Below are 27,371 nucleotides of genomic sequence, written 5' to 3'. Positions count from 1 at the left end.
AAGTTACAATTTTTGGAGGCGTTATAGACTATGCGAACAACCCCGTATTGAACTCCCCCGGTCTTTCTGTACGTAGCTCCGACGTCATCGCGTAAATGTCTTTCCGGTTAGAGTCAGCAGCCATCTTGTTTCCCTTTGCTAGCTAAATAAAATAAATAATACGCCGAGCCGGACTTCACTTCGAACGAACCCGTAAAAGAAAGTGAGTAAGAACCTGAAATAAATTAACGTGTGTCGTGTTATCACGAAAGCTGTCTGTGATGTACGAAAGTGGGGGCAATTACTTGGCTTAATTTCATTTGCTGTTCTTGACCAATAGACGATTGTTTTGGAAGATGAACACAGGCGCCATTTCCCTCCCCGCTCTCTGAGGCGCTTATTGGTGGCCCGCTCAAAGGATCACGGGCGGTCACGAAACTGATGTTCTGCGTGCGCCATTTTGGTTCCCACAACGGGGCTTAATGAACGCAGTGGCCAGCTCGAGGAGAGCTCGAATGGCGTCAGTTGCAGAACGAACTTAGCATTAAAAACCTTGATTGGTGGAATCTAGTCCGAGGTTTGATTGGTCTGAAGGACAGATCCAAACGTTGTCTTTATTGGTTAGGCTGTTTCTTCCAAGCCTTGCAAACTTTCATATGGTGGCAGGACTCGCTCGTAATTAGTGACTATAATCGCACAGTCGGCGAATAGATATTTGTGCTGCACAACCAACCAGTGAACATCTCCAGCAAGCTAGCGTAAACTTCAGCAATGTTTTGTACAATACCACCGAAACTTGACCACCCGAGGTTAACCACTAGCGGAAAATGTACACTGTAGTGGTTGGTGTTTAGCGTTTACGTTGGCCAAGTTAAACATCGCACTTGGATGTGATGTTTGTGGAATCAAACTGCGAGTGCAGAGAACACGGTGCTTGCTGCTCCCGTGTGCTGATTGAGCATTGTTCACAGTGTCATTGATGCTAAAAATGTACACAGCATTCAGATAATGTATCAAATTACAGCGATAACTTCAGTGTGCTAATACAATAGGGCTCGTTTTCTTCTTTTGGCCATCTTAAGTAGCATTTATTTTGTAAAACTTATTTCTTAATTGATACAAAACACACACAAAAAATTGAACGTTTCATATTAATGTGCCAAGTCAACAACCTTGTTTCTTCTTTTACCTCATAATACATTGTTGCAGTTGGAGGGACAATGCAATAGTGTAAACTAGGATACAATGTTACATGAACAATGTCTTTATACAGTAAATATTTCTAAAACCCAACAGTGAACATATTCAACCTTCAGGATATAACAGAGTTGAAGTGCTAGAACAAAAAACTGAAATCAGATTGTCAAAAAAAATGTGTTGTGTGTGTGATATTTTCTGGCTATTTTTCCCTGAACAAACTTTTTCACTGCGGTTTTATGTAGCACTTTTATCCTGAATGTTGTGGATTTGATGAAAGTGACGCCTGTTTCGGGATTGCTGTGAATGTTCCCTGTAGATCTAAAGAACTTGAGTTTCTATAGCTTCCATTGACATTATTCAGGAAACCTTCTTCAGTCCTGCAGATTTTCCCACAACTTATCTTACCTAGGAGCTGGTTTCCTATTTCTATTGTGCTTGTGAAGGAGTTCATACCCTTTGCACAACAAATGTCAGTGTATTTACTTGGGGTTTTATGTACTAGACTCTAGAGAAAGACAGACTTCTACATTGTTAAGCTGAGCCTGTAAAAATGGAAGGAAAATAAAATGTATTTCCATTCCTTTTTTTCTTCAAATAACGATTATGAACGGTGGCACCCATGCATAATCATCCCCCCACCGCCTCCGAATCAATGCTTTGTAAAACTACCTTTTGTTGCCTTTACAGCTGCAAGTCTTGTGGGGTGTGTCGACATACCTGTCTGCAGCCTCTAGCGTGTTTTCTTTCAGGTTTTCTTTGAATTTAGTTTCATGCATCCTCACATCATCTCTGATTACCTTCTCTGTCCCTCTTGAGGAGACGCATCCCCACTTTCCCCACAGCATTGTGCAGCCTCCACTGTGTTTCTTAATAGGGATGGGGTATTCAGGGTGTTAGTAGTTTGTTTTGACCAGAGCGCCTTCTACCAGATGCTAGCAGTGTCAAAGTGCAAAGGTAATTTTTTAATGCTATTTTTTCCAAAAATGGCTTTCTTCCTGCCATTTGTCCATAAAAGCCAGATTTGTGGACTGGATGATAAATAGCTGCTGTTGTGTTATCCCACAATATTTGAATGTACTATCTATTGCTCACACTGGGAATATTCCTTTAGTAGAGGAGATGGTAGTGATCACAGAGTAGGAGGGACAGTGTTTAATAGCAAATAAAGAGTCATCTGAAGACATTGTTATCCTATTTTTCATCAATTTGATCACATTTAAATATTTTCCTCTAATTGTGTCACCATAGAAAGTACTTGAGCTTGTGCTAAGTTTAAACTGCATATTGTGAGAGTATATTTTGTCATTAGGAGACTTCTGAAAACAATTTGTGGCACTGAATTTTGTTGAAATTCAGTGCCACATACAATATACAAATGCACTCTAAATTGAACACTTTTCATTTGCAAAAAAGTTTTGAATACCATGACTCATTTTTCTTTCACATAACATTTCTGTGCTACGTTGTGTTGATCTGTCGCCTAAAATCATGAAAGGTTGTAATTTGGCAAAATGATTATGTGTGCAATCCACTGTATATTTAATTAAAACACTCACTTTACATTTAAAATGACAGGATGTATATGTCTTGATGTGAATAACCTTTGAGCAAATCCTCCTGCTAAACATTTGTCTCTGCAGGTGGTTCTGTGTTTGTACGTTTGTGGTGAACGCATGACTTACCTCGGCACCCTGAGGGTTCTGCGTGTTTATGAAACCCAACGTCTGGCTGGCACATGTTTATCTCTAAACAGAGTCAATGAAAGCAAACACGGCCAGGCTACGGGCAGAATGGGTCATGGGAAGGTTTCGTTGGTATGGTGACCTTGTTAGGTGTCATTACTGAGGCCTTGTGGGTAGCCCAGCGCTCGGCTAAGCGGAAAAGCGCTGTAGCATGTCGTCCACGGTTGGGAGAGATTGATCTTTATGCAGCTCCGATGCAATCATTAACCTGATGCCTGCAGTACCTGTTCCAGTCCCCGTGTTCCCTGCAAAATTAGAAAAGGGAACATTTAGCTTTGTGTCTCTTGAGTTTCTATCTTGTTCCCTCTCCCTCCCTCCACTTGTTCTACCCCTCCCGTCCCATAACAGTTCTCCTCTCTGTCCTTCTCCATCCTTCCGGTTCCCCTCCCCCCCAGGCTGTTGATGGGACAGGTTAGCTTTATTTTTCTCTATCCTCACCTTTCTGTGCTTCACATTTCTGTCTAGATTTGCAGTGACATGTAGCTGCTTCCCAAAACTTTACTGTCTGACATGTCTCTCTCTCTCTCTTAAGTTTACATATGACTTATCTCATTGGTGGTTTCAAAATTTATTACCAATTGTGCACATGAGCAGGTATACCCTGCTTTGGTACATCAAAGTTAAGTCCTCTCCATAGAAAGTTTGCACATCAAAGCAGTGATTGTTTAGAAAAAAGGGCATTGTGGGTTACATTGCTGATGTGGCTTTTCTGATGACGTTTTAATTGTGGAAGTTGCCGTGGGCAAAGGTTTTTGGGGTCAAAACAATAATGTGTTTGTTTACAGGGTTTCACCCATATCTTTTGAGTCTTGTTTAACCACAAATAGAACGAGAATCATATTCTGTCTTATCCCCTCCATCTCCCACAACTGCTGTCCAGTCAGCTGATTTATCTCCAGGACTTTTTGTGCAAAGCTCCGTAAGTGATCGGTTTTAGAGAATTTTTTTTCCCTTCCTTTTGATAAAATTACTGGATGAGTCTTCATTCATGTAGACAAATACTCTTTTATATATTATCATCAGTGCATGTCATTACAACAAATAGGCTGGTTTTAGGGTGAACGGTTGCAGTATGTACCTGCGCCTCTGAGCAAGGATAAATGAGGAGGCAAGGACAAAATGTGCATTTGTGTGGCTGTGCATGTGAGCCTGTGTACACGCATGAGACGGGGAGGCTGGTTTAGTATGCTTTTGTACTTTAAATCATGTGGATGCAACACGCGGCATCAGTTCTGGCATTTCCCTCGGCCAATGAGGGGCGAGCTCGGCCGCCTGCATCACCGACGTGCCGACCTGTAACGTCGGACCGGAGGCGGGGCCGACGGAGACATTTAGTTTGACATTGTAAATAAGCAGAAAGCAGTTGTCAGAGAGCAGCCCGTGAAGCCTTTCTCATCCGACCAGCGGCTGGAGGGACGGAGACCGCCAGGAAAAAGACGATGCCAAGGCAAGCGGCCACGACACACACCCTCACACACTCCCCGAGGAGTTTCCCGCAACTTTATATGCTGTTTTCTACTGTCGCTCAGCTGCACTCTCTCTTCCTCTTTTCTTTTCCCTGACCCCTATCCTGCAGCTCAAGGTAACTTAGAGCAGGAAGTTGGCTGTCAGTGAAAGGGGGTTGGGTAGAGAATAGCAGTGGAGCGGTGCGGGGGAGGGGGGGGGGGGCGACGTGTCACAGCTGATGGGTGCATGCACCGACCAATGGCGTGTGAGCATCCGGCCCTCCCATTGGCCGGTTTCACCAGAGTGAGGTGGGAGCAGCGTTGGGGGCGGGGCTTGAGTGTCATGCAGCATGCTAGATTGATTACGCTTGAATGTTAAAGGGGAAGGAGGCTGGAGATTTTTTTTGCCTGTGTGTCAGAAGTGCCGCTCTACTGTTTGCGTGCCGCCGCGCCGCTTTTCTGTTTTCTTTTCGTCCTTTTTCTGAACCGAGCCGGTGGGGTCAGCTCAAAGACAAACTCACGGGTCACTGACCAAACTGAGGGAGAAAGGTTAAAAAGAACAAAGACAGAGGAAGGCGGGGGGAGGAGATGGTCAGCAAGTTGAGGAGACTTGGTAAGAAGAGAATTAGAGATTTTTAGAAGGACCTTGGGGACCGCTGAAGGAGACGGAGCAATGTGTAAAAGCAAAGGGGGAGGGGGAGGAGACACAGAGGGGGTTCTTGCTCCTTACTCTGTGTCCGGGTTTAGAGCTTTTCAGAGCTGTCCCGTGGAGCCAGAGTGCCTTTTGTCTGCTGATACGATCAGGGAGCTGCAGGAAGTGGAGGAGCATGAGAGAGTTTTTCTGTCAGCCTCGGCACTCGGTGCTGCTCCCCTCAAGGAGACTTGAGCTGGGCTATCTGTTTCCATCTCTTCTGCTGCACTCCAACAGGCCAGGCTGTTCACCATGAAGGGCACAGGGGTAAGTCCTAGTCTTACAGGCTAACATGCTTACAGAGAGAGATGCGTCAGCTAAAGTTGCTTTAAGTTTCTCAGTGAATTCTTTATCTGAAGTGACTTCAGTCTGTCTCCATCACTCTGCAGGGAAGAGAGTGAGTCTGTCCTTTACAGCTGTCCTCAGCCCCCCCCTCCCTCTCCTGATTTCCTAGATTAGTATTATGGTTCTCATCCATGCCCTTCACCTGTCACTTTGCTGCACCACTGATGGTTTCACTAAATTATGTCAGGTTGGAGTAATTTAAATCATTTTAATAAGTGAAATGTTGTCATCTTTGCGCGTCACAAGCTTTGACTTTGGGCCGCTGTGTACACAAAAATGCACTCTGTGTCCTGATATTGACTGAATGGAAGAGTTGCTGCTGCCAAAATCGGACTTGGTGTTCAGATGGACTTCTCTGTCTCATTGGCGCTGATATTGAGGGTGCCTCCTAAAGTGCTGCTTTGCTTTCGCACTCTGACCTTCTTGTTAACTTATTGCCAGACTGTGCTGCTGCAAGGAAGGCATCTCCAAGGAGAGGAGGTTTGCTTTAAGTTAGTTGAATCCAACTACAAATTGGGGAATTTCATGATTATTTTCAATTTATGTGTCACATTTCCCTCATCTCTTATCTTGTGTCAGATTTTGTTTTTATCAAACTAAAAAAAATAGGGCATTGGATCATGCTGTTGCTTTTGTTTAATATTTGGGAGAAACTCAGATTTTTCAGAACATTCTCAGATTCTGATCTTTTGCCAATTGATTGGCAAAACGCTACTTTAACTGGACACCTCTCAGTGTTGCTACATTGTGAGAGGTCTCCAGGGGTGGAGGTGCAGCTGGTCACAGTGACCTCAGGACCCCCCGGGCCCCCCTCCCCAACAGTGCCAGACACACAGATGGGACAGACTGTCAGCTTGTCAGCTTCAGGGGTGAAGCAGGCTAATAGTTTGATCTGATCTTTTCTGATGGAGTCTTCGGAGGATGCGTCTTCTCTCACTCGCCTCCGACTCTTTCTTGCCTCCTCTCGTGCTCTCGGATTCAAAGTTCCCCATTGGTGCCTTTGACAAAACAGAGTCTAAAAATAACTCTTAAGTTGGAGCCCTTGTTGCCAAATCCCAGGGTTGGCTGCTGTCTGAATAAGATTTGAATATTGTTTGTAGCCGTACACTAAACTACAGGCCTACAGAGTGTAGAAAAACCCAAACCAACCTTGTTAATGAAGCGTTAAGATGGCCACGGCCGCTGCAACCTCACAGCACTCTTTTGCCCTTGCCCTGTCCATGTGTACACCATCACTAAAGACGGTGTGTGGGTTTGTTGCATGCAGGTACATTAAGCCCTGCCTTCTTCGATGCCAGAGACCAGGCCTCGCGATTGGATGAAGGTCACTGGAATGTGAGACGGACTCCTGCGGTATCTCTGTCTGCAAGTGAGCGGTAGACATGTGGAGACAGATGAGAAGAAGTGAAATTCACAGGGAAACGCCAAACGCAGCTAATGCGCGCGGTATGCTATGGTTTCATTAAGCTTCTTAGAAAGTGGAAAGCCTGAACTGCTGGGGTCACTAAGCTACTGCAGCGAAAGTTGGAAAAACCTGTCCTTTTTTCCACCCCCACCCACCTTCTCCATTTCGTCTCCCTTTTCTCCCTCCTCCCTCTCTGGTTTCTCTCGCTCCTCTGGTGAATGACCTTGGGAGATCACTGACTAGCACTTCCTGGAGTTCGCACGAAGCAGAACCAAGGGCAAAGTTTGCTGGGCCGTTTGGTCAGCTAGTTTGATCAGAAGAGGTCGAATGGATCAGGTTGATGGACACTGAACATGTTCATCATTAATACCCTAACTCTTCTTTTTTTTCTTTTTCTTTTTTTTTGTAATCAACAAACATTTGCACTAGTATATGAGTCGTTAATATGTAATTCCTGGCTGGAAACTTCTTGTTTTTGTTTTTTCTGACCAGGTAGATAATTTACCCTGCAGGTTGTACCCATGCCAGTTTTCTGGTTTTTCGCTGGGGGTGAGAGGGTGCATAAGTGGAAGTGCTTTGATAATTCATAGTTTGCATGCTCAACTCTCCTTTATTCAGGGCTATGCTTCAAAATAAATGTCAACTTGACACTCGATATTTATACTGTGCTTCATTCATCAGAGTAAAGCTGTCTTATAAAACGTTAGGTTGTTTCTCAGCTAAACTATGAGATAAAACACAGTTGCATTTGTTTCTGTTTAGCAAGTTAGTTGGTTAAAGCTACATTTTTTTTTGTAAACCTGCTTGTTTTCATCAGTTTGTTAGGATTTAACTTCTTGCTCAAGACGTGCCAGTGGAGCTGTAATCCCACTGAGGCGGCGTCACATTAGAGAGAAAATGTCTTTCAAGGGATTTAATGATTTACAGTAAAATGGGCAGCACTCTGTTATTGTGGCAGCTTTATATATACTCTTTGATTACTTGTGTTTGATCACCTTACTTTCCAAGAAGAGAAACCGTCCAGAGCTTCAGTAAGTTTTACTTTGAGAGATTCTAAACGTATTAGAGATGCACCAATCAGATGGAGAACGTGGTTTTTCCTTGACCAGCCAGACTGGTCAAAACCTAAAAAGTACCAAAAGACTTTGGTCTATGAATGCATCATCCAAATTATTTAGAATTTAGCAATTTATAACAGGTAGGAGTTTAGATATGTTTTACTGCAAAAATGTGAATTGTTTTGTAATTGCTTTATTTTATAACCTACATTTTTTTTATTGTGTATTAGTCTTTGGGAAACAAATAATCTGAATCAATCAAAATTAGAATGAACAAGTTGCAATAAAGAAAATGGAAAGCTGGTGCTACATATTATACTTTTTAAAAGGAAGACCTCTGCTTGTCAGTGTCTGGTGTTTTATGGTGTTAAAATGATCAGATATTTCTCACGTTCTAACGTAATTTAATTCTAACTCTAGAGCTTCAGAATCACAGACTGCAGATTTATCATTGCATATGAAGTAAAGACTAAGTCTATATAGAGGCCGTGACTTTCTTTAAATCTGTCTTTCAGTGCTGCAAGAAGTTAAATGCAGAATTTCCTATGTCACAGAAAATATACCGACAATTTATCTGCTTCAAAATGATGAATTGTAGCAGAACTTCATGTTTTCTCTGCACAACCAATGAGGTTTATTAGACAGGGCTTAAAGTTTCTTTTAAAACATTGACATGTCAGTTTTGAAGTGAGTCGACAACTTTCCCATGAGCGGCCACTTAAAGGGAAGTTCCTGAAAGCGAGAGTAAAGAGAGAGATGAGGTTGAGGTGGAAAGAGGAGGGATGCAGGTACTGGGCCTGGAAGACCAACGTTAGCGCTGATTCAGCTGCTGCAAGCAGAGCAGCATCGACTTTCTCTGAGAGGATGGAGGAGGGCGATCAGGTGAAAGAAAATAAGACGGAGGAAGCGAGGAACACTTAGCTGCGGGTCGAGGCGTGCCAGAGAAGAAATGGGAGTAGAGATCTGGAAGACACAAGGGAGGAAGATCAAGTTGCTGTGTTGGACAAAGTTTGTAACGGGACGAACGTTTTGCACTCAAAAACTCAGACCCGGGGCTTTGCTTTTCAGAAAACCAAACAGTCATTTTTCTCTCCCTGTAACCTGCAGAAGGACAACAGCATTGCAGGGAAGAGTTCAGCATTTTCTGTCCTAATATAGCATATGGCAGCGGCCTAGAACAAAGTAGTGCAGATCAGTGTGTCTGTACCGTCCCGGTACAGAGGAATAATGGCGGCGCATCTGGAGGGAGAAGTTTAAAATAAGTTAAATGTCCTGAAAGATTTCTCTAAGGGTGATTTCCATTAGCAATACAAGGGATGAGTGACCATGATTAATAAGCTTTGTCATTTCTATAATTACAAACTTCCATCCAAGTAACAGTAGAGTCATCAATCAGTCGACGAAAGATTGCTTTATAGACTCTACAATGTGAATGGCAGATCAGATACTGAAATTAAAACAGCTTTTCTCTTGATTCATTAAAAAGCTCTTGTAAACTTGTAATTGTGATCCTATGGCTAAACATTGCATCAATTATATCAGTTACCATTAACTGATAAGTCTAACGTTTTTTGAATGTTAGTCATCAGTATGTTTTGTTCTTGTACTTCATCATCCTCAGCATTTTGAAAATGCTCATGGGAAAAACACACAGGGGGCAGGAATTGAACCCAGGACAGTTGTGTCAAGAACTATGGCCTCCATATATGGTGCGCCTGCACCACCACTGAGCCACAAAACCCCAATACGCATTTTCACTTTAATGTGTTTAGAGTTCTTAAAAAAATAGAACCACTGCCTCAGACGTTCAAGAAACCGGAAATCTGTATGTGTCAGAAAAATTTAGATTGATTCATCTGTACTTTGAAAAAAAAACAACTTAAATTTAAAGTGCTAATTGCTGAAAAGAAAATTATATGTTCTTTTCCTGCAACTGTTTGACCAACCTATTTGCATCAACTGATGTATGACGCGCTGGCTCCCACGTAAAATTTCCATTGATGCAAGACATTCGAAAATCATGTCGGTAATCTTTTACTGCAGGACGAATCCACTAACTAGAAAAGCTAAATGCTAAAAGGGCATGTTGATACTTTGCTCTGCTCCTCTTTCTCTCACATTTTAGCCTGCCTCTCATCTTCTCGCATGTTGACTTGACTTCGCCCCCCTGCCGCTGTGGTTAGTGTGTGGTTGTTTATTTACATTGAAGGTTATACAGTCAGAAAAAGGTTGGGGGAGGGCGCTTCTGGGTGCTTTTTAGTTCTTGTTCTCCTCTTGAAGTTTTTAAAAGAGAACTTTAGAAGATCTGCAGATTAAAGAGGACAGAAAAGCAAACTGGGAAGACGTGCGTTTAGTGGCGCGATGTTATCCTGGTTGACAGCCCGATGGTCGTCTTTAGCGTTAGACAAATAGTCTAATTATTGTTCCTTATCAGGCTACCAGCTGGAGAAAGCCACACAAGCTGTCAGACTGTACATGTGTGGAAACACAAGAATGTGTTGTTTACCATTATCACCATATCGAGTGCTGCTACAGGCGACGCAAAGAACCTTTGGAGGTCAGCCCGTTCACCTGTTGTGGTCATGATCGCAAAATAAAACTACAATTCCCATTAGTCATCCTTGTCCCGTGGAATGCTGGGATTGTTCTGGAGACTGCGGGTCTTCAATCAACCTTGAAATGCAACTGGACACTAGAGCGTCAGCGAGCGAAGGGGAGACATTGTCAAGGTCAATCACTAGCCTGGCTTGCATAGCTTCAAGCGGCCCGATTGATTTATATAAACCCTCCCCCTCCTCACCCGCCTTTCTGTCGTATTGATTTAGGCTACTGTCTGTTGAAAAACTGAATGACAGCGCAGGATGCAGCAGTGCTTCTTCTGTATTATTCAGTAACCTGTACAACTGCTAGAGACTCATCTCTCCTGTCAGAAATCAACCAGCTGAAGGGTGCACGTTTTCAATCAGTGACATATTAGTGTAAAATATTTACAGCTGCTCTTAGGTAAGCATGTAGAAAGAAGCTGATGCAGAATTAGGGTCACTGAGTGTTTGAAAGGGTGGATTTTGTATCGTATCCTGTTTGCTGGACCAGGAATAGAGTCTCATGTTTGTTGACCAGCAATAAAAAGGTAGCGAGGCTATGTTGAGCCAAATTTAGTAAGAACATTGAGACTGTTGTGCTTTTACTCGCAAAGAGCATATTGCAAGTTAATTTTGAATATGTTGAGGTGCAGTGTATTGTGCAGGGCTGAAGTAAGTTGTAATCTGTATTAGTAGATATATTAATTTCCTTAAATAACTACATTTTTTTAATAGTTTGGCAACTAATTAGTCAAAGCATTCAGCGAAATGTTAACTTGGCAAAACAAGATTTTTTGCGACGTCTTAAAAAGTCTTCTCAATGTAATCATCACATTTTGCCTGAGTATCAGCCTCTCAAATACATCCAAATTTTGACGAGTTTGTATCACATTTTATAAGGTGAGATTTCAGATTTGTAAGTTTATTCATTCATTTCTTTCTCCATATTTTTTTGCCCATAGAATAAATTATTTCCTGCTGAAACTGGTGTTCTGTATGCTAAGTCAAGTACTTGTTACATAATCCTCTACTTGTTCATGAGAACGTTTACATTAGACAGGTTTTGACTTGATAATGGGAGCTTCGGGGGTAAAACCCACTATCAGTCTTGTTGCATGAGGGCATTGATGTTGCTTAATCAGGGTGCAAAAGTACAAGACTTCTGAAAATCGTCAGCTTTAGTTGACAGTTATAATTAACTATTAATTTACCTAGTACAGCTATTGATGTAATTTATGTCTTTGATTCAACATTTAAGTTACTTCCAAAAACTGTAAGCTAACCTCTGAAGCATTTGGAGCCAACAGACAGCGCTCATGTTTCTTTTTGCAAGAAGCAAGAATAAAAAATGTCTTCAAACGCCAAAATGCTCTTGTGTTTAAGACTTGTTGATCTTTGATGGTTTAAATATGTGTGTTTTACCTGACCTCCATCTGCATACATCTGTCTGACAAATAACCCAAGATTAATACAATTTTAAAATGGTAAATATCATAGTAATGGTAGTAAATATCAATCTATCTGTTTTGGTAGATTGCTGATATGTTGTAATCCTTCAAGATCTAATATTGTTATATCCCCCATGCCTAGTGCAGGCTTTCCTTTGTTGCGTCACGTCCCCCCTGTTTGTCTCTCCCTGTTTGTCCCGCTTTCTGTCTCGTTTGACCCACAATGCTTGCTTGCGCAGCATTTCGTCTATGGCCCTGTCCGTCTCTCACCCCCTTAGTTAAAGCTGCTGGCACTTTGTCTTTAATGCTGGATTAATACTGAACTTGACAAGATGCCTTTTCTCCCTTATAGACTCTAAGACACCTCTCAATACCTCCATAATCGTCTCTTCATTTCCCTGATTTCTCCCCCCTGAGCCGAGTCTTTTCATAAAGTTAAAGAAAAAAGGGAGAGTGTCTCTGATCAACGCACGCTAAGCTCTACAAGCTCAGACAGGCACGCCAGTATTCCCAAACCAGATTCCTGGCATGCCATAGTAACCTGCTGGATCCTCTTTCAAACTGGCCGACCCCTTTTCAAGACTTTCTTTATGCAAGAGGCTGAATCATGAATTTCTCCTCTCTGGATTTGTTTAAATTGCTCCTTTTTGTCACGAAGAGGTTTTTCTATCCCCCAAACGCTCTTACATCAGAGGTTTAGCGTCATCCCTGCTGCTGAGGTCACAAGCTGCATTTAATTGCACATGAAATGTTCGTGTTTGTTGAGGAGCTTCAGTTGAGTGGCGAAGTTGAAAGAGCCATTGACAGTCCGGGAGCACGTAGCTGCTTTGCTTGTGTTTTTTTTTTTTGTTTTGTTTTTCTTCTTTATCATTTATTATGTCACCATCTTAAAACCACAAGAATAGAAGCCTGTTGCGGCTCTCTTTTCATTTCAATATGTTGTAATTGCAGGTTGTGATAAGATATGATGTGTTGACAAAGTCTGATAGGTCTTGGCAGCTCAAGACTGGTTTGGACTGACATGTCTTCTGTCCTTTGTCACTATTTGTTTTTCCTCATATAGTCAGCGTTTCTTTTCCTCACTGGTGAGTTGCTCAAATCAGTCTCATCTTCCCTCTACGCAGAAAATTAGAAGATGTCGGTAGATGCGTTCGGAGCTGGACCCTGCGATGCCCAGCAGACCCTGCAGTCCTTTTGGCCTCGAGTCATGGAGGAGATCAGGAACTTGACCATAGTACGTTGAAGCTGCTTACAGACTTACACATCTTATGTGATCAACTGTTTCTGAAATTTGTAGTAACCAAGTAACTATTGGGGGGTTTTTTCCAGAAGGATTTTCGTGTGCAGGAGCTTCCCCTGGCTCGAATCAAGAAAATCATGAAGCTGGATGAGGATGTCAAGGTAACAAGAGAAGCTAAGTGATGAACTGTTTGGAGGAAATAACTATAATTTGCAGGAGTTTGTTACAGTTACTGGACTTTGAAGGGATTTAGTGAAATTATAATATATGTTGTGTAAATGCTACTATAACCCTTTTGAAAACATAGAATTAAGAACCTAAGTAAAGTTTATTTATGTAGCACTTTTCACAGATGGAGACAAAAAGCTTTGCAGCAACACAAAGAATAAAGACGACGTATAGCTGAATAAAAATATAAAATACAGAATGAGCATCTTTTAATTTAGCATGTTGCGAGACACACTAAGTACATTCATTAATTTGAGCCACCAATTCATTAAATGTGAAATATCTTGTCTATTTTATTTATATGACCTGCCAAACCTTCCAGCTTTGACACTTTTTGCCGTTAGGACAGATTCTTCATAAGCTTAAAAAGTATGTTGGATTATAACAGATTGATTGCAGTTTTAATGAGATCAAATGTGATACTAAATCATCTTTAGGGTTAACCAGTATATTCAAAACTATAGAAGAACTGGACCAAACAACCCTCAGGGGTCTCTATGGGTGTGCATGTTAACCACAGAAGAACAAATATTAAAGGACACTTTCTCTGCTTGCATTGCTACCACAGATGGAAACCCTGAAGTGACTTGGCAGATTTCCCTCAGATGCATAGTAGTAACCAAGATACAACTATGCACCAGTTATTGTTAATTTCAATATACAAAGAAGGAATCCTCATAAATTCAAGAAAGTTATGGACAACCCTGGCCATCTTCTGCATAAGACTGTCAATAATTGAAAACAGAGTATCTTAGGTCAGAGGCTTCTTCAGATTTGCTGTAATACAGGCTGCTACAAGAGATCATTCCTGCCAACAGCTATCGCCATCTTCAATAACTCTTTGAAGAATCTGAATCAATGAGCTAAAACATCATTTAATTTCCCTTTGGGATTAATAATTGAATTGAATTTTAATCAATCTGCCAGAAATAAAAATTAGCTTTTTTTAGTAGAGAATTACATTTTCTTCCTCTGTTAATCAAATCCATAAAACTTCCACAAACCTGACGAACCACAATGACACCAGAAAAGCTTGATCATTAAACCCTTTGCTACCTATTCTCCTGTATAAGTCGTCATGGGTGTGTCTTTTTGTTGTTGTTTTTTTTACCCCAGTTGTGACCAATAGGTGTAAAATGTTTTGAACTGACCTGCTGTGCTCTTGCTATGCATTTCCCTAAAAACTAAAACTGCCCAATACAATCAAGTACAGAAGCGGATGCTGAAGCTCACAGAGAATGGTGAAGACTTCTTGTTACGAAAGTAGAGAGAAATGTGGGTAATCATGTTCAGTACTCTCATTGCAATTTTCAGCAATGCGATGGCTAGTATTTATTTTCCTAATTCGGTGCAGCCCTACTGACGTCTCATCCATTGACAGCTGGAGGTAGACCCAGCCTCCCATGATCCTACAAGGATTAAGCAGATATAGACGATGGCTGGATGAATTAAAGTCTCTAGAAACAAAGCAGTACACAAAAGGGCAAACTTCATTAAGTGGCTAAAAAAGTTTCAACAGTCCTCTTATCTTGATACCATTACCTCACTCCTCGGATCTGCTTAGGTCACCTCTAACTTTATTGTATGGCGGACATATTAGATTTTCTGACATCTTCAGTGTTATTCAGTCTTGACTCGTGAAAGTGAGATTATTTTCCTCCCCTAACAAAAAGTTTGGTCTCCTGCAGAAAGCTTAGAAAACATGCATGTGCTTTCAATGTGCCGTGTCAAGAGTGGCGTCCTATCCTCTTAGAAAAGCAGGAGCTTAAAGCAGTAAAGAGATCAGCAGATCACTAACATATCTGGGAGAGACCCTTCTGTCTGCTCTGACACAGCAGCTTTTATTGCATTTATGCAACGTGTGTGATTAATATAGCACATGATCTACACTAAGACTGTATGTGAATGTCCATTAGTTTGATTTTCCTGACTTACTCAAATGAAATGCATGCTTTTAATAAGAAGCAGTCTGTTAGAAAATATCTCTCAGGTTTAATGGGAGTACATAGAGGGTATACTGTAGTAGTTTTGCATCTTTGTGCATTTGGTATTTCCTCCTTAACTCGGGGTTATTCATGTTACTCTGTACAGGCATGTTTAATCAGGTGTGACACTGTCCTCTCTACAGATGATCAGCGCCGAAGCTCCGGTCCTGTTTGCCAAAGCCGCTCAGATCTTTATCACAGAGCTCACCCTTAGAGCGTGGATCCACACCGAGGACAACAAGAGGCGTACACTACAGGTCAGACGCACATCGAGTGGCGTGACATCTCCTTTCCTGTTCTCACTTCCTCTTCCTCTTGATAACCAGAGCTTTGAAAGTTTACGTCCCAGGAACAAGTTTAACCCTTTGACTTGCTTCTTAATTTATATTTTTACCTTTCTTTTTATAAATGATTATTGCTTGAAGATATTTTCTGTTGTTGCCTTCTGTTCACTTAGCACCTTTATGTCACAGTTGAAAGCTCATTACCGATATCCGCACAAAGGCTGCCTCTGTTAAGTTCTTTCATCCTCCGTTGAGGTAAAGAGTGTGAGGATGGTACCTCATTGTTTCTGATCTGCTGTATGAAAACTTTAGAACATGAATGAATACAAGAGAAAAAAGGAGTTGGAGTAAAATCAGCCTATATCTTCTCATCTGGTTGCCTTGCATTATGTCCCTTCCATTCATCCATTACACCAATCCCAATAAAACATGTTTAAAGTTGTGGTTGTTATCAAAACCTTTTGATCTTTTTAAAGTGGGTTAATGTCTTTGTTTTTATAAATCTGCATAGTTTACATTTAATCAAACCGCCAAACAACAAAAAAAATCTTATCTACTGTGTTTATACACGTGTCAATAGGCCTGTTATGATCATTTATACTGGACAATAAATTGTCCCAATAATTATCGTGATAAACGATAATATTGCTTCTTTTGAGATCATTTTGAAGTAATATATTGATAATGGCATAATAATACAAGTTTGTCTTCTCAAAGACTATTAAACATTAACTTTGTAAGCAACATTTAACATTGGAACTAGAAGATGGTTTAAATATCCATAATAAAGTAGAACAACCAAAACCATGAAGAAAATGGATTACTAAGTCTCTGTAAACAAAGTTGCCCTTCAAAAAATATTAATCATCGGAATGGGAATTGTCAAGCTCGTTTTAATTTATCATGCAATTAATTGCCCTATTGCGACAGACTTGCATGTTCTTACAATTTTACAAGAAATATGAGGCATTAGCTGGGTCGTACTCATGAATCTGTTATCGGACTTTGACTTAACAGAGGAAAAAAAGCAATGTCCTCCATTTATTCATGCATATGCAGATTCCTGGTGTGCGGAGAGGCCACGCCAACTGGGTCACCATAACAACACTCATCAATAGAGCAAGTGTAGATGTGACCTGATGTTACCAGATATTAATCAAGGTACTATAAATAGCCTGCATTACAAGGAAGGCCACAATGGGGGGGTCCTGACAGCCAATATCCTGTGGAAAATTCCACAGAGATAACACACCGCTGTGGATGTAGGAAAGGGTATAGAAGCCGAGCATGTGCCCGGGAGGAAAAAGTCACTCCTGTTCTTTCCCACTTATCTCGGACACATTTCTGGCAGGGCTGTTATAGTGACTGGCTCGCCTTTATTCACTAAAAGTCGAACGTTGATCTCACGGATCTAGGCTAGCAGTAGTTATACATTTGTTCTCGTTTTTAGCCTGTTCTTGTATGCTACAATTACAACCAACACTTACTAATTGAAGCTTTAACAAGTTTTCTTCTTAAGTTTTGTCAATGATTAATATATGAATAAAATAATTTCTATTTAAACTCACGTTCACTCTTCTTCTACCTCAGTTATTAAAGTTAACGGCTGTTTCACTGCTGCTGAAAACTGGATTGTTATTTTGGGAGTGATGCACTCAGACCATGAGGCATGCTTATATATAGAAGATACATGTATAGATTTGAGATAATTACGCTTGACCTTGTGTGTCTGTCTTTTTTGCAGAGGAACGACATTGCTATGGCGATAACAAAGTTTGACCAGTTTGACTTCCTGATTGACATCGTGCCCCGGGATGACCTCAAGCCCCCTAAACGACAGGTAGGCACACATACCCTGCTGTCACCAATCGGCAAAAACTGAGAGGTTTTTAACAAAACATTACAGTTTTGGGTGTCACACAGCAATGTGTGCTTTTAAGGATTTTTTTATTTATCTATAAATGAGGGATTTACTTCACACTGCTAAAAGGAAAAAACCCGCACATTTTTTAGTTAAAAGATAAATACTTTAGAAGCATGGTTAATTTAGAACTTAGCTGTGAGGCAACTTCCTCACTGAAGAGTGTTGTTTTCACCTGGTTTCTCTTAACCTTGGTGTGTTCACCAATGGAGAGGAAAAGTTCCAGTGTTGATTTTTACACCAGCTAGTTGCCAGTGAGTCCCAGAAGATTAGAAATTCAGATTTTAACCAGTTCAGATGCTCAGTTACTGAACACATAACACAGTAATAATTAGAGTAACAGTAGTAACAGTATAGATAGCAGTGCAAGAGATTATTGACTTCAGAAACGGGCAGAAAAGCGTGGAAATGTGGTGCGCATGTCATTTCCTTCCTGCTATTTTTATTCAGCTTATTAAAGCTATGGTGGCAACACAACAAGATCTCAATTGTGTCAAATATGTTTGCCTATGCAATCAAGCATAAACCGGCTCCACCTGCTGCATCACACATTCAGGTTTTCACTTTTAGATGTCACTGGAGTGGCCATCTCTGTCGGCACCGCGGTGCTGTAAACATCCTTGACTGGAAGCTGGACTTTTGACAGCGAGAGCTTTCAGTCGGATGTTTGCAGCCTCTTACTGCCACAAACGGTCAGCGCTAACTCCAGAAATAAAACTAATAGAGCTGTTGACTATTTGCAAAACAATCTGTTTGCTCCCAGGATCACTTCAGTGTCTGTAACAGGATCTAAAGATACATATATATATAAATAATGCGGGAGCAGGCCAATGATGTCTGTATGTCATTCTAGTGCGCCAGATGGAAAAGTGAGATATTTAAATTTGTTGTCAAGAGGACTGTCTCCAGGCTTGTAAACATCCTACACTCTCAGCTGTGTTGTCATGGAGCTGGGAGAGGGGTGTTTACACTTCTGGGGGTGGAGGAACATCGTCCTGATGAAGCCCTGCTCATTACTCACTTATGAAGCAGGGCGGCACGGGTCAGTTTTTATTAATTCAAATTAATAATTTTACCATCATGCGGGTGAGACACTAATCTGCTGAATAAACTGAATACAAACAAACTGATGTTACAGGAAAATGGCAGAGAGAGTGGATGGTTCCTGACATTATTCAGTAGTTATGTTAATCATCCTTCAAGTAATATAATAAAGTGGATTATATTCATCAAGTAAGTCTCCAAACTATCAAAGTATTATCACCCAGTGTTATGCCTGCAGATTATGTTACTCTTCCCCAACCACGTCCCATCAGTTATTTATCAGTCCTGCTCCACTCTAGCATTACACTTGCAAAAATAATTCATGGAGACATAGTGGACTGATTCAATACGTGTGTGTGTGTGTGTGTGTGTGTTACAGGAGGAGATGCGTCAGTCAGTAGCTCCTGCAGAGCCGGTGCAGTACTACTTCACCTTGGCCCAGCAGCCCGGAGCTGTGCAGGTCCAAGGCACGCAACAGGGTCAGCAGGCTGGAGCGCAGACCGCCACCACCATCCAGCCCGGACAAATCATAATCACACAGCCACAGCAAGGACAGGTACAGTCGAGTCCACGACTGAAGAGTTTTGTGTATCACACACACATTGATCCATGTATAAGAAAATCATCCAACAGTATATCAGTGGATTATATGTCTGCAACTGTGTACAGTTCTCTGCAGCACTTTTCATACGGTAAACTTTCCTGTCATGTTAAAACTTTAGTGTAATTTATTGGTATTAAACGATAGCCTGACGATGAAGAGGCAGAGAAATTATTTTTGCAAATAAAAATCTGAGAAGTGTGGTGCAGTCCATCTTCAGTCCTCTTGAGTCAGAACTTTCTGGAAAAGCCATTAATTCACTTTTATGGCTGCAAGTTTTGTCAGGCATCTCTGTCAGCCTTGCACAACTAGAGATTGAACCATTGTCCCACTTTTCATTACTAAGCGTCTCAGGGTAAGATTGTATCAGAGCGCAATTTTTTAAGCCCATCTAAATATTCCCATTTTGATTGGACTTTGATGGGACATTCTAACACAAGAATACACTTTAATCTGAACCAGTTTATTGTACCTCTGGCTGTATGTTTATGGCTCTGCCAGAAGGTGAACCTTTGCCCCAATCTAGTCGTTTCCAGCCACTAACCGATCTTTCTCTAGAACTGAACTCCATGTAGTGTCATGTATCATCCCATCACCTTCCCTATGTCTGCTGAACACCAGTATCACTAAAGCATGATACTGCCACCACCGTGTTTCACTGAGGAAATGATGTGTTGAGGGTCACCATCAATTGCAGCAAATTCAAAACAAGACTGAGCTTTACTCAGTTCAATCCAGTAAAACTTTATTAATTCTATAGGAAATTTAGATGTTTTAATTCCTCATTATCTGAAGCTCTTTCTGCCACTTTTCCTTAAAGGAAACATTTGCACAAACTCAACTAAGAGTTGTTGCCACTGGGTTTTATTTAAGGGTATCAGACTAAAAGGGGGCTGGTGCAGGTGTGAAAGTTGAAATACTTTGAATAGCCTTACAAGGCACTGTAAATGTGTACAAAACGTAGCTGCTTTTTACTTTAGATATTTTGACACTGACCTCTCTCCCAGAAGAAAATAGAACAGGAGAAACGTGCGCAGCCTTTCTCTAAAGTCCTCCACATAAAACACTCCATCCTTATGTTACCTAGACACCTGCATAGTTGGTGAATAAGAAACCAGTTCTTAGGCCACATCGGGCAGATGTTCTCCTATTCTATATTTTAACCATGTGCCTCGTGTTGTTAAGTTCTTCATACTTGAGTAATGTAGAAAGTCAACTCAGAGGATTCAAAAACTGTAACTCTGTTTCTTCTCTAAACTGAAAACAATACACACTCCTCCTCTGTTTCATATTGCCCTCGTCACCCGACACAATAGTTTATCAGTCATCCAGTTGTTTCTCTGTCTAATTATTCATTCCTGACACTTTTTCTGCCTAGTACCTCTTTCTTTCCAGTTTGGTCGCTGCATTTTATGTCGCGTTGCTGCTTCATGCTGCTTCAGCAGACTGCCTTTAGCTGAGCTGTCATACAAGTTTAGGCCTTGTGTGATTCACAGTCCTGCTCCTGCTGCAGTCCCCGGTCACACTTTGATCTCGCTTGTCCGTGGCTGGTTCGTGGGAATTACATTAACGGATAACACAAAGGTCTTTCTTTTAAAAAGAAAAAGGTCATCTGTGAAGCATTAATGAAAGTACTTTTTAGCGCCCAATTTCTTTTAACTGTTATTCCTTTTGAAAGCAAATATTTTTTAGAGATCCGCCAGTCAGAATTTTGTTGTCCAGTTTTCATAAAACTTTGGCTTATTGTTTTTAGGTGCTTGATATACTTTGAAGAAAATTGATATAAGAAAATAAAAAAAAAACTGTATTTAAGTCGTTTTTCTTGCCACCGTGTGGGAGAGCAATCACAGTAACATGTTTTAGTACTTTAAAACAAAGACAATCATTATGCTGATATTTGAAACTTTATCATCTCACGTTAGCATATATTGCATTTAGCATAACTTTGTTGGTTTGTGCTCTAGAAAATGTTGACTCTTGCCTTTAGTTCTGAGATTTCCTAAAGGATACAAACATCTCCAAATCCATCTGGTAAATTTTAAAAACTCAAAAAGCATAAAACAGAAACTTTGTCGCTCTGGTGGAGGTCTGACTGATATGTCAGTCAGATACTGGAGGTATACTGGTTTCAGAAGCTCGTCTGAACCTCCTTTTGCCAGAATTGTTTGTTCTCTCGATCAATCACCTTAAAGGCAGCCCTAAGGCATTCCCAGAGATGAATTTGTCCAAATATCTGCTGTCGTTCAGCACACTTGGTGTGTTTAGCAGAAAAAAAATAAATACTTTAGACCTAATATAGGAAGGAAGTCTAAGCTTATAAAAATAATAAACTTCTAACTTTAGTCTTGCTCAGACTCCACCGACCTTTTTTCAAATTTCAAATCATTTGAGCTGCTTTAATGCTTCCCTTGGCTTACTATGTATTCATGTTTTGTTTTGTTTTTTTGCCATTTGCTTTTTTTGTTTCCAGAAATATAACTTAAACCCGCCTTAAATGTTGTTTATTTATTTATTTATTTTTGCTTGGGGCTTTTATTTCCATTCTAAAACTTTAAACTTTCTGTGCATACACGCCACCCATGCTTACATTTTGTGCGTTGAGTTGCTGCAGTCGCTGCCCCTCTCACTGTGTGTCTTTCTCTCATTTTCTCATTCTGTTCTGTCGGCCATCAGATGTTGCAAGGTGCCACCATGCAGCAGTTACAGCAAGTGCAGGTGCAATCACAAGGCACACCCATCACGGTAAACACACATGCTTTCATATGTGCAATTATCACACTTTGTGAGACCCCTTCTCAAAACCGCCGCCCGCAAACGGTCCTGCTAGGCTGACTGAGGCCTGTAGGTGAGAGCTGAGCACAGGATGAGCTCAGCCTCTGCAACAGACGCTCAAAAATAGCGCCCTCAAAACCTCAGATGTCACTTCATTTTCCTCCCTCTTTGCTTAGATTTTTTTCTTTTCTTTTTTTTTTATTGTATTTTAGATTATTTTGTGGTTCGCTGCGAGCTGTAATGGACGTGTTTGGTTTTTGTTTCTCTTTGCTCCTCTTCACAAGAGCGCGCCCGTCGCCATGCAGGTGGGTGAGGGCCAGCAGGTGCAGATTGTTCAAGCCGCCGCAGCCCAGGGTCAAGCTCAGACGGCCCAAGCTCAAGGCCAAACCATGCAGGTCATGCAGCAGATCATCACCAACACAGGAGAGATCCAGCAAATCCCGGTAAGAAGCTGCACCAACCCGAAAGGGACGGCGAGATAATGAAGTGTAGTTGGTTTGAATTTCACAGCTGGAAGTGAAGCGTGCTGCGTTGTCCAGAGCAGGAAAATGGCTGTGTCCTTCCTGTCTGAATGACCTCTGTTCTGAGCCAAAGTCTGTCTCCCTCTTGTGGCTGTTCCCTGCAGGTGCAGCTAAATACAGGCCAACTTCAGTACATCCGTCTAGCACAGCCTGTCTCTGGAGCCCAGGTGGTGCAGGGACAGATTCAAACTCTGGCAAACACACAGCAGGTAACGAGTTCAATAAAAATAGCTTCATGGTTACACGGCACGTCTTATGATACATTTCAACCATTCTGTTTTTAACAGGTGGTTTCATGTTGAAAAAATAACTTTTTTTAAATGTTTCACTCATAAAATAGGTGCACAAGTTTTAATTTAGTTGGCTTTCAAATTCAAAAAGGGTCAAATGTATGCACAAAGTCTCCAATATTTGGGTGAATAAAATTTGTAGTCTAAACCCAGATGTAGTTGGTTAGTTTAACTCTACTTTTTCCAATCAGAAGAAAAATGGATACTTAGCAAGAAATAAGCACAGAGCTTGTACATGGCTACATTACTGTTTATTGTATATCCATACTACAAATTCAATTGCATCAATAAATCAATAACATTTAATACTGATAATGTGTTTGTAAACCCATTAGTGGAACTGTACACATCTTTGATGTGATTAAAGTGAAGCTTACTGTGTATTTGTTAATTATTCTGTGACGTTTTCAGATCACGCAGACTGAGGTGCAGCAAGGACAGCAATTCAACCAGTTCACTGATGGACAGGTAATAAATCAATTAAATCAGATTTCATCATCTCTCAGTCTAGAGTGGAGGCTAAAAAGTTGAATATTGTGGATCCACAATATTAACACAATCCACTGTTAAATGATTTGATTTAATTTTAGGTTGGAGCATATAGATGGGTGCAGAAAGTTAAACCTCTATTAATTAAGCTGCGTTTATTCTTGCTTGGCCACTCATAGTTCTTGTCTAACTCACTGATCATTTTGATTTTGAGTTACCAAGAGATAAACACACTCATTTACTAAATGCAAGGTTCTGTAACTGGATTAGGTTAGATGTTAAACGGCAATAAAATGATATTTGATTAATCACAGATTGTCATTAAAAGAATTATCTTAATTTGACCTAAAGGGGTGTAGGTTTTAACTGAAATTTTAAAGTTCAGATGGTGTAGAGTTGTGAAACTGGCTTTTGTGATTTGAAGAGGTGAGTATTTTGAACTTGTATAGAGTTTTTTAAAATTAGAGAGTAGTTAAACGCAAAGTTGATGGAGTTCTTTTTGGTAGCAGGTTTTGCAGTTATGGGTACGATGGGATGAAACGGACAAAAAGATGCACAATCATCTAAGATGCGTTGTTCTTTAACCTCTGCCTCATCCCCTTTCACAGCAGCTGTACCAGATACAGCAGGTGACAATGCCAGCAGGACAGGAACTGACCCAGCCCATGTTCATCCAGTCCACCAACCAGACGGCCGACGCACAGGTCACGCAGGTCAGCACCGACTGAGTCCAACCCGGAGCCTTTCTCTGCAACAATTAACAACACGCTCACCAGCCTGTCTGATGCAGACAGACGTCATCAACTTCAACAACAGATGCTCTGATATGATATTTGGAAGAACCGCAGATTTGAAATGAGGGACCGGGGAAGTTGCAACAAAGCTCATGTTTTCTAATAAATTTAGTTCATCGGATTGAAAACCAAAGGGACGCTGTTAGACTCCTATTGAAATTTTATTCAGACTTTGAGCAGTTCTCTTTTTGTACTTTTCTCTCTGACATCACATTGTGTAAAAAAAAAAAATAATAATAATAATTAAACCGAAGGCCTGATTTCTGTATTTTCTGGACTGCAAGGACTGTGTGTTGTAAATTTGGTCCCCTGTGTCAGCCCACAGTGGACCTTCAGTCCAGAAGCTGATTTGATGCACTTAGTTTACAAGAGCCATGCTGTCATTGTAAAACAGGGGGAAAAATGACTGTGACGTAGAAGCAGCGTACACAAAAATACATGCATGTTGGCAAGGTCCCAGACGGTTTGTGAGCAGGGAAACCAAGCAGCAGCAGCCTCAGTTTCTTTCCATCATAACATATCTGAATTTGAAAGAAACGGGAAAGTTTTGCTGCCTTTTTCACTTTCACCTGGAAGTTAACTGGGGGGAAAGAAAAAAAAATCTGTATTTGTAATGTATTTTTGGCTAGACATATCCCTTCACTCTGTGTTTTCTTTCACGTAGTTGGACGAATTGAAGCCATATACCTCAGATAAGGTTTAATTATTTACTCTGTTGGTTTATTTTCCCACATTGATGAAGCACTGCTTTCTTTTGTAAGGGCTTCAAACTGTGTAGGCTAGTAGTGTGTGTGTGCCCAGTTGAGTGTGTGCGTTTGTGTTTTTGAGCATCCACACTCGATGTTGCTCTTCCAGACTTTTTCCTCATCTGGCCTGAAGAGCAGAGAACCTCCACTCTGCCTTTTTATGCATTTTTACCCAGTGCACTCCTACCGGGAGCTTTTCCCTCTTTCGTCTTGTGCCCTGCTTGATGTCTCATGTACAGACACATGACTCCATCTGGAGAAAAATACAACTTCTCAATGTTTGCCCTCATAACTTCTCCATTGTCATTTCTCATTTGTACAGTATAAATAATGTTTTTATCCTTGTTGTTTTTGCATGTAGTTTAAATTGCCAGCATGGCATGTAATAGCTCGGTACCATTTTATTTTTGATGTTAATTTTTGTAAAACAATTCTGTTTGTGAAATAAAATAAAATAAATTGAAAAGCAGTTTTGTTTTGACTGTTTTTTTGTTTTTTTTAGGTGAGTTCAGCATCTTGTATCATCGAATTAGCAGATCCTAGACTATACAGGTGCATCTCCGTAAATAAGAACATTATTAAAATGTTCATTTATTTAAAGGGATGCATTAAGTGTTTTATGGCATGATGTTAAATTGAGTAGCTATTAAAGGACCAAAAGTTCAACAGAACAACTACATCAGGACCCTTTTTATGTCGCATTCAATCATGAGGAAGACTTGACAGCATTCCAGCTGTAATTTAAATCCAAAGGTCATTGCGGAGAAAGTTGGCTTCATCTGAGCACGTAATGTAATTGGAAAGTTGAGTGGAAGGCAAAGTTATTAGAAAAAAAAAGCGTTGAAGCCAAAGGGAAACGTGCAACCTTGAAAGGAATGTAAAGGAAACGCAGGCTCGTCGTCTCCAACCCTGCAAGAGGGATGGTCGTTCGTGAAAAAGGAACAAATAAGTTTAACAGAAGACTGAGCTGCAGCCCAGTCTTTTCTCTCGTCTGCTCAGGATAGTGGTGTTTCCTGTTATGGGATTGGACCGGTTTTTGTTGGACGCTCTGACCGCAGCTGTGGTCCACGTCATGTGAATCTCCCTCCAAAAAACCCTCAGCAGGCTTTCCTTCTCAATCACATGATTCGGTTATTCCAGTTGTTCGTGTTTTTGGGGTTTCCTTTTTTTTTTTTTTCTTTCACTCAACTTTTTAGCTCTGTCTTCTTTAGCAATGACCTGTTGAACTTTGACCTTTTTGGAGCATAATTATGTCTGCTAGACAAATGCACAACATAATATATATTTCTTTAAATTGATGTTTCCGTAATGTTCAGACTTTCAAAAAAAACTAAAAAATGAATTTTGGTTAACTGTGTTATAATTAACACAAATAAAATCTTCATTGTTGCCACCATGGTAATTAGACATTGCTGGTAAAAAAAAATAAAAAAATAAAAATTTTAATTAACATTAAACTGCCTGTCGTTTCCCCAAGCGACCATTGGAGGGCAGCACTGATCCAACAACCTAATAACTGCACTTGTACATTGTCTTCCTGAACACAGCAGGTGTTTTTGTTGAGCACGTTGTTGAAGGAACATCATCTGCTCACGTTCCCCCTGAACCGACCCAGCACATATGAGCAGCTCTAATCCCGTTATTGCCGGAGCAGGTGAAAAGTTGGATGTGGCGCAACAGAGTCACGGGTCACCGAGCTTTTTCTGAGATCAGGGCGCATTCTTTATCCCCCCCTAAATCTTAAAGGGGAGCGAGTTTTTACGACCCGACGGGAAAGCAGGCGGGCAGAAGACGAAGGAGGCTCAGCGCCGAAACCAACGGGCATCGCGGCGCAGAACTGCGCTCCGCGGCTCAGACGCACCTTTGGCTGCGCGGGTTTCCGGTTAAAGCCTTCGTCACACCGGGAGGCCCCTTTCCTAATCGACTTAAATCGCTGAACAATAACAGCATTAACGAGCGCGGACTCGGGCTCGGCTCCTTATAATAAGAGGGACGCGGATTGTGAGAACATTTGTGCTTAAGTCAAGCGTGACAGGGATTGTCCGCTGGTATTTTTCTTGGCTCGCCCACCTGCTCAGATCAAGGCAGCTTTGGCCATATGACCTGGCTGCTGAAGGCTCTGGCTGCGGTTTAGACCTTGTGATTGGGCCTTCACACCAGCTGGTCTCTCCCCGAGCTTTGAAATAATAATAATGATAATCATAATCATAACAGGAGGGAACTTTTCCTCAGGTGCTTTTTGCACTTGTTCCTCTGAAACAGCAAGAGATTTCATTTTTATTATCATCCGTCAAAACTGGAAACTTTTCCAAGGTTCCTGGAGTTTAAGGACGCAAGGACAGCTGAATGTGATGACGAGATGCCCTTTCACCCATTCAAGAAGCAATGGGGAAATGCATGAGGCCGTTTTACTTATACAGTATATATAATATTGCAAAAAAAGCCACGGGTGGTAACATGTCGGTTGTTTCAGAACGCACTTCCAACTTGATTCTTTGAAAAATATATGCAACTCATTTTCTGCATAAACATAGACCAACATTAAAAGATCATTTCTTACA

At 41.0% G+C, this 27,371-nt stretch overlaps 1 protein-coding gene across 9 annotated transcripts; it reads left to right on the top strand.

Annotated features, from left to right (window-relative positions):
• Nucleotides 1-114: 114 nt before the first annotated feature.
• On the top strand, nucleotides 115-25,279 carry nfyc (nuclear transcription factor Y, gamma). Of its 9 annotated transcripts, none has more exons than XM_055053615.1 (11): nucleotides 115-202; nucleotides 13,020-13,129; nucleotides 13,228-13,296; nucleotides 15,492-15,605; nucleotides 17,377-17,472; nucleotides 18,977-19,153; nucleotides 21,872-21,940; nucleotides 22,255-22,413; nucleotides 22,596-22,700; nucleotides 23,193-23,249; nucleotides 23,879-25,279. In XM_055053615.1, exons 2-11 carry the CDS (start codon nucleotides 13,031-13,033, stop codon nucleotides 23,996-23,998), a joined length of 1,065 nt encoding a protein of 354 aa, XP_054909590.1. In that variant the 5' UTR covers nucleotides 115-202; nucleotides 13,020-13,030; the 3' UTR covers nucleotides 23,999-25,279. The 9 variants fall into 9 exon arrangements, with proteins under 9 accessions (XP_054909590.1, XP_054909591.1, XP_054909585.1 ...); XM_055053616.1 differs by having other exon boundaries at nucleotides 13,225-13,296; nucleotides 23,882-25,279; XM_055053610.1 differs by having other exon boundaries at nucleotides 13,225-13,296.
• Nucleotides 25,280-27,371: the final 2,092 nt, after the last annotated feature.

Source organism: Poeciliopsis prolifica, unplaced genomic scaffold (genome assembly GCF_027474105.1).
Source record: "Poeciliopsis prolifica strain line A6 unplaced genomic scaffold, Auburn_PproV2 SCAFFOLD038, whole genome shotgun sequence".
NCBI classification, from domain to species: Eukaryota; Metazoa; Chordata; class Actinopteri; order Cyprinodontiformes; family Poeciliidae; genus Poeciliopsis; species Poeciliopsis prolifica.
The sequence above is the reverse complement of the archived record's forward strand: the minus strand, read 5'-3'. Positions and strand labels throughout refer to the sequence as shown.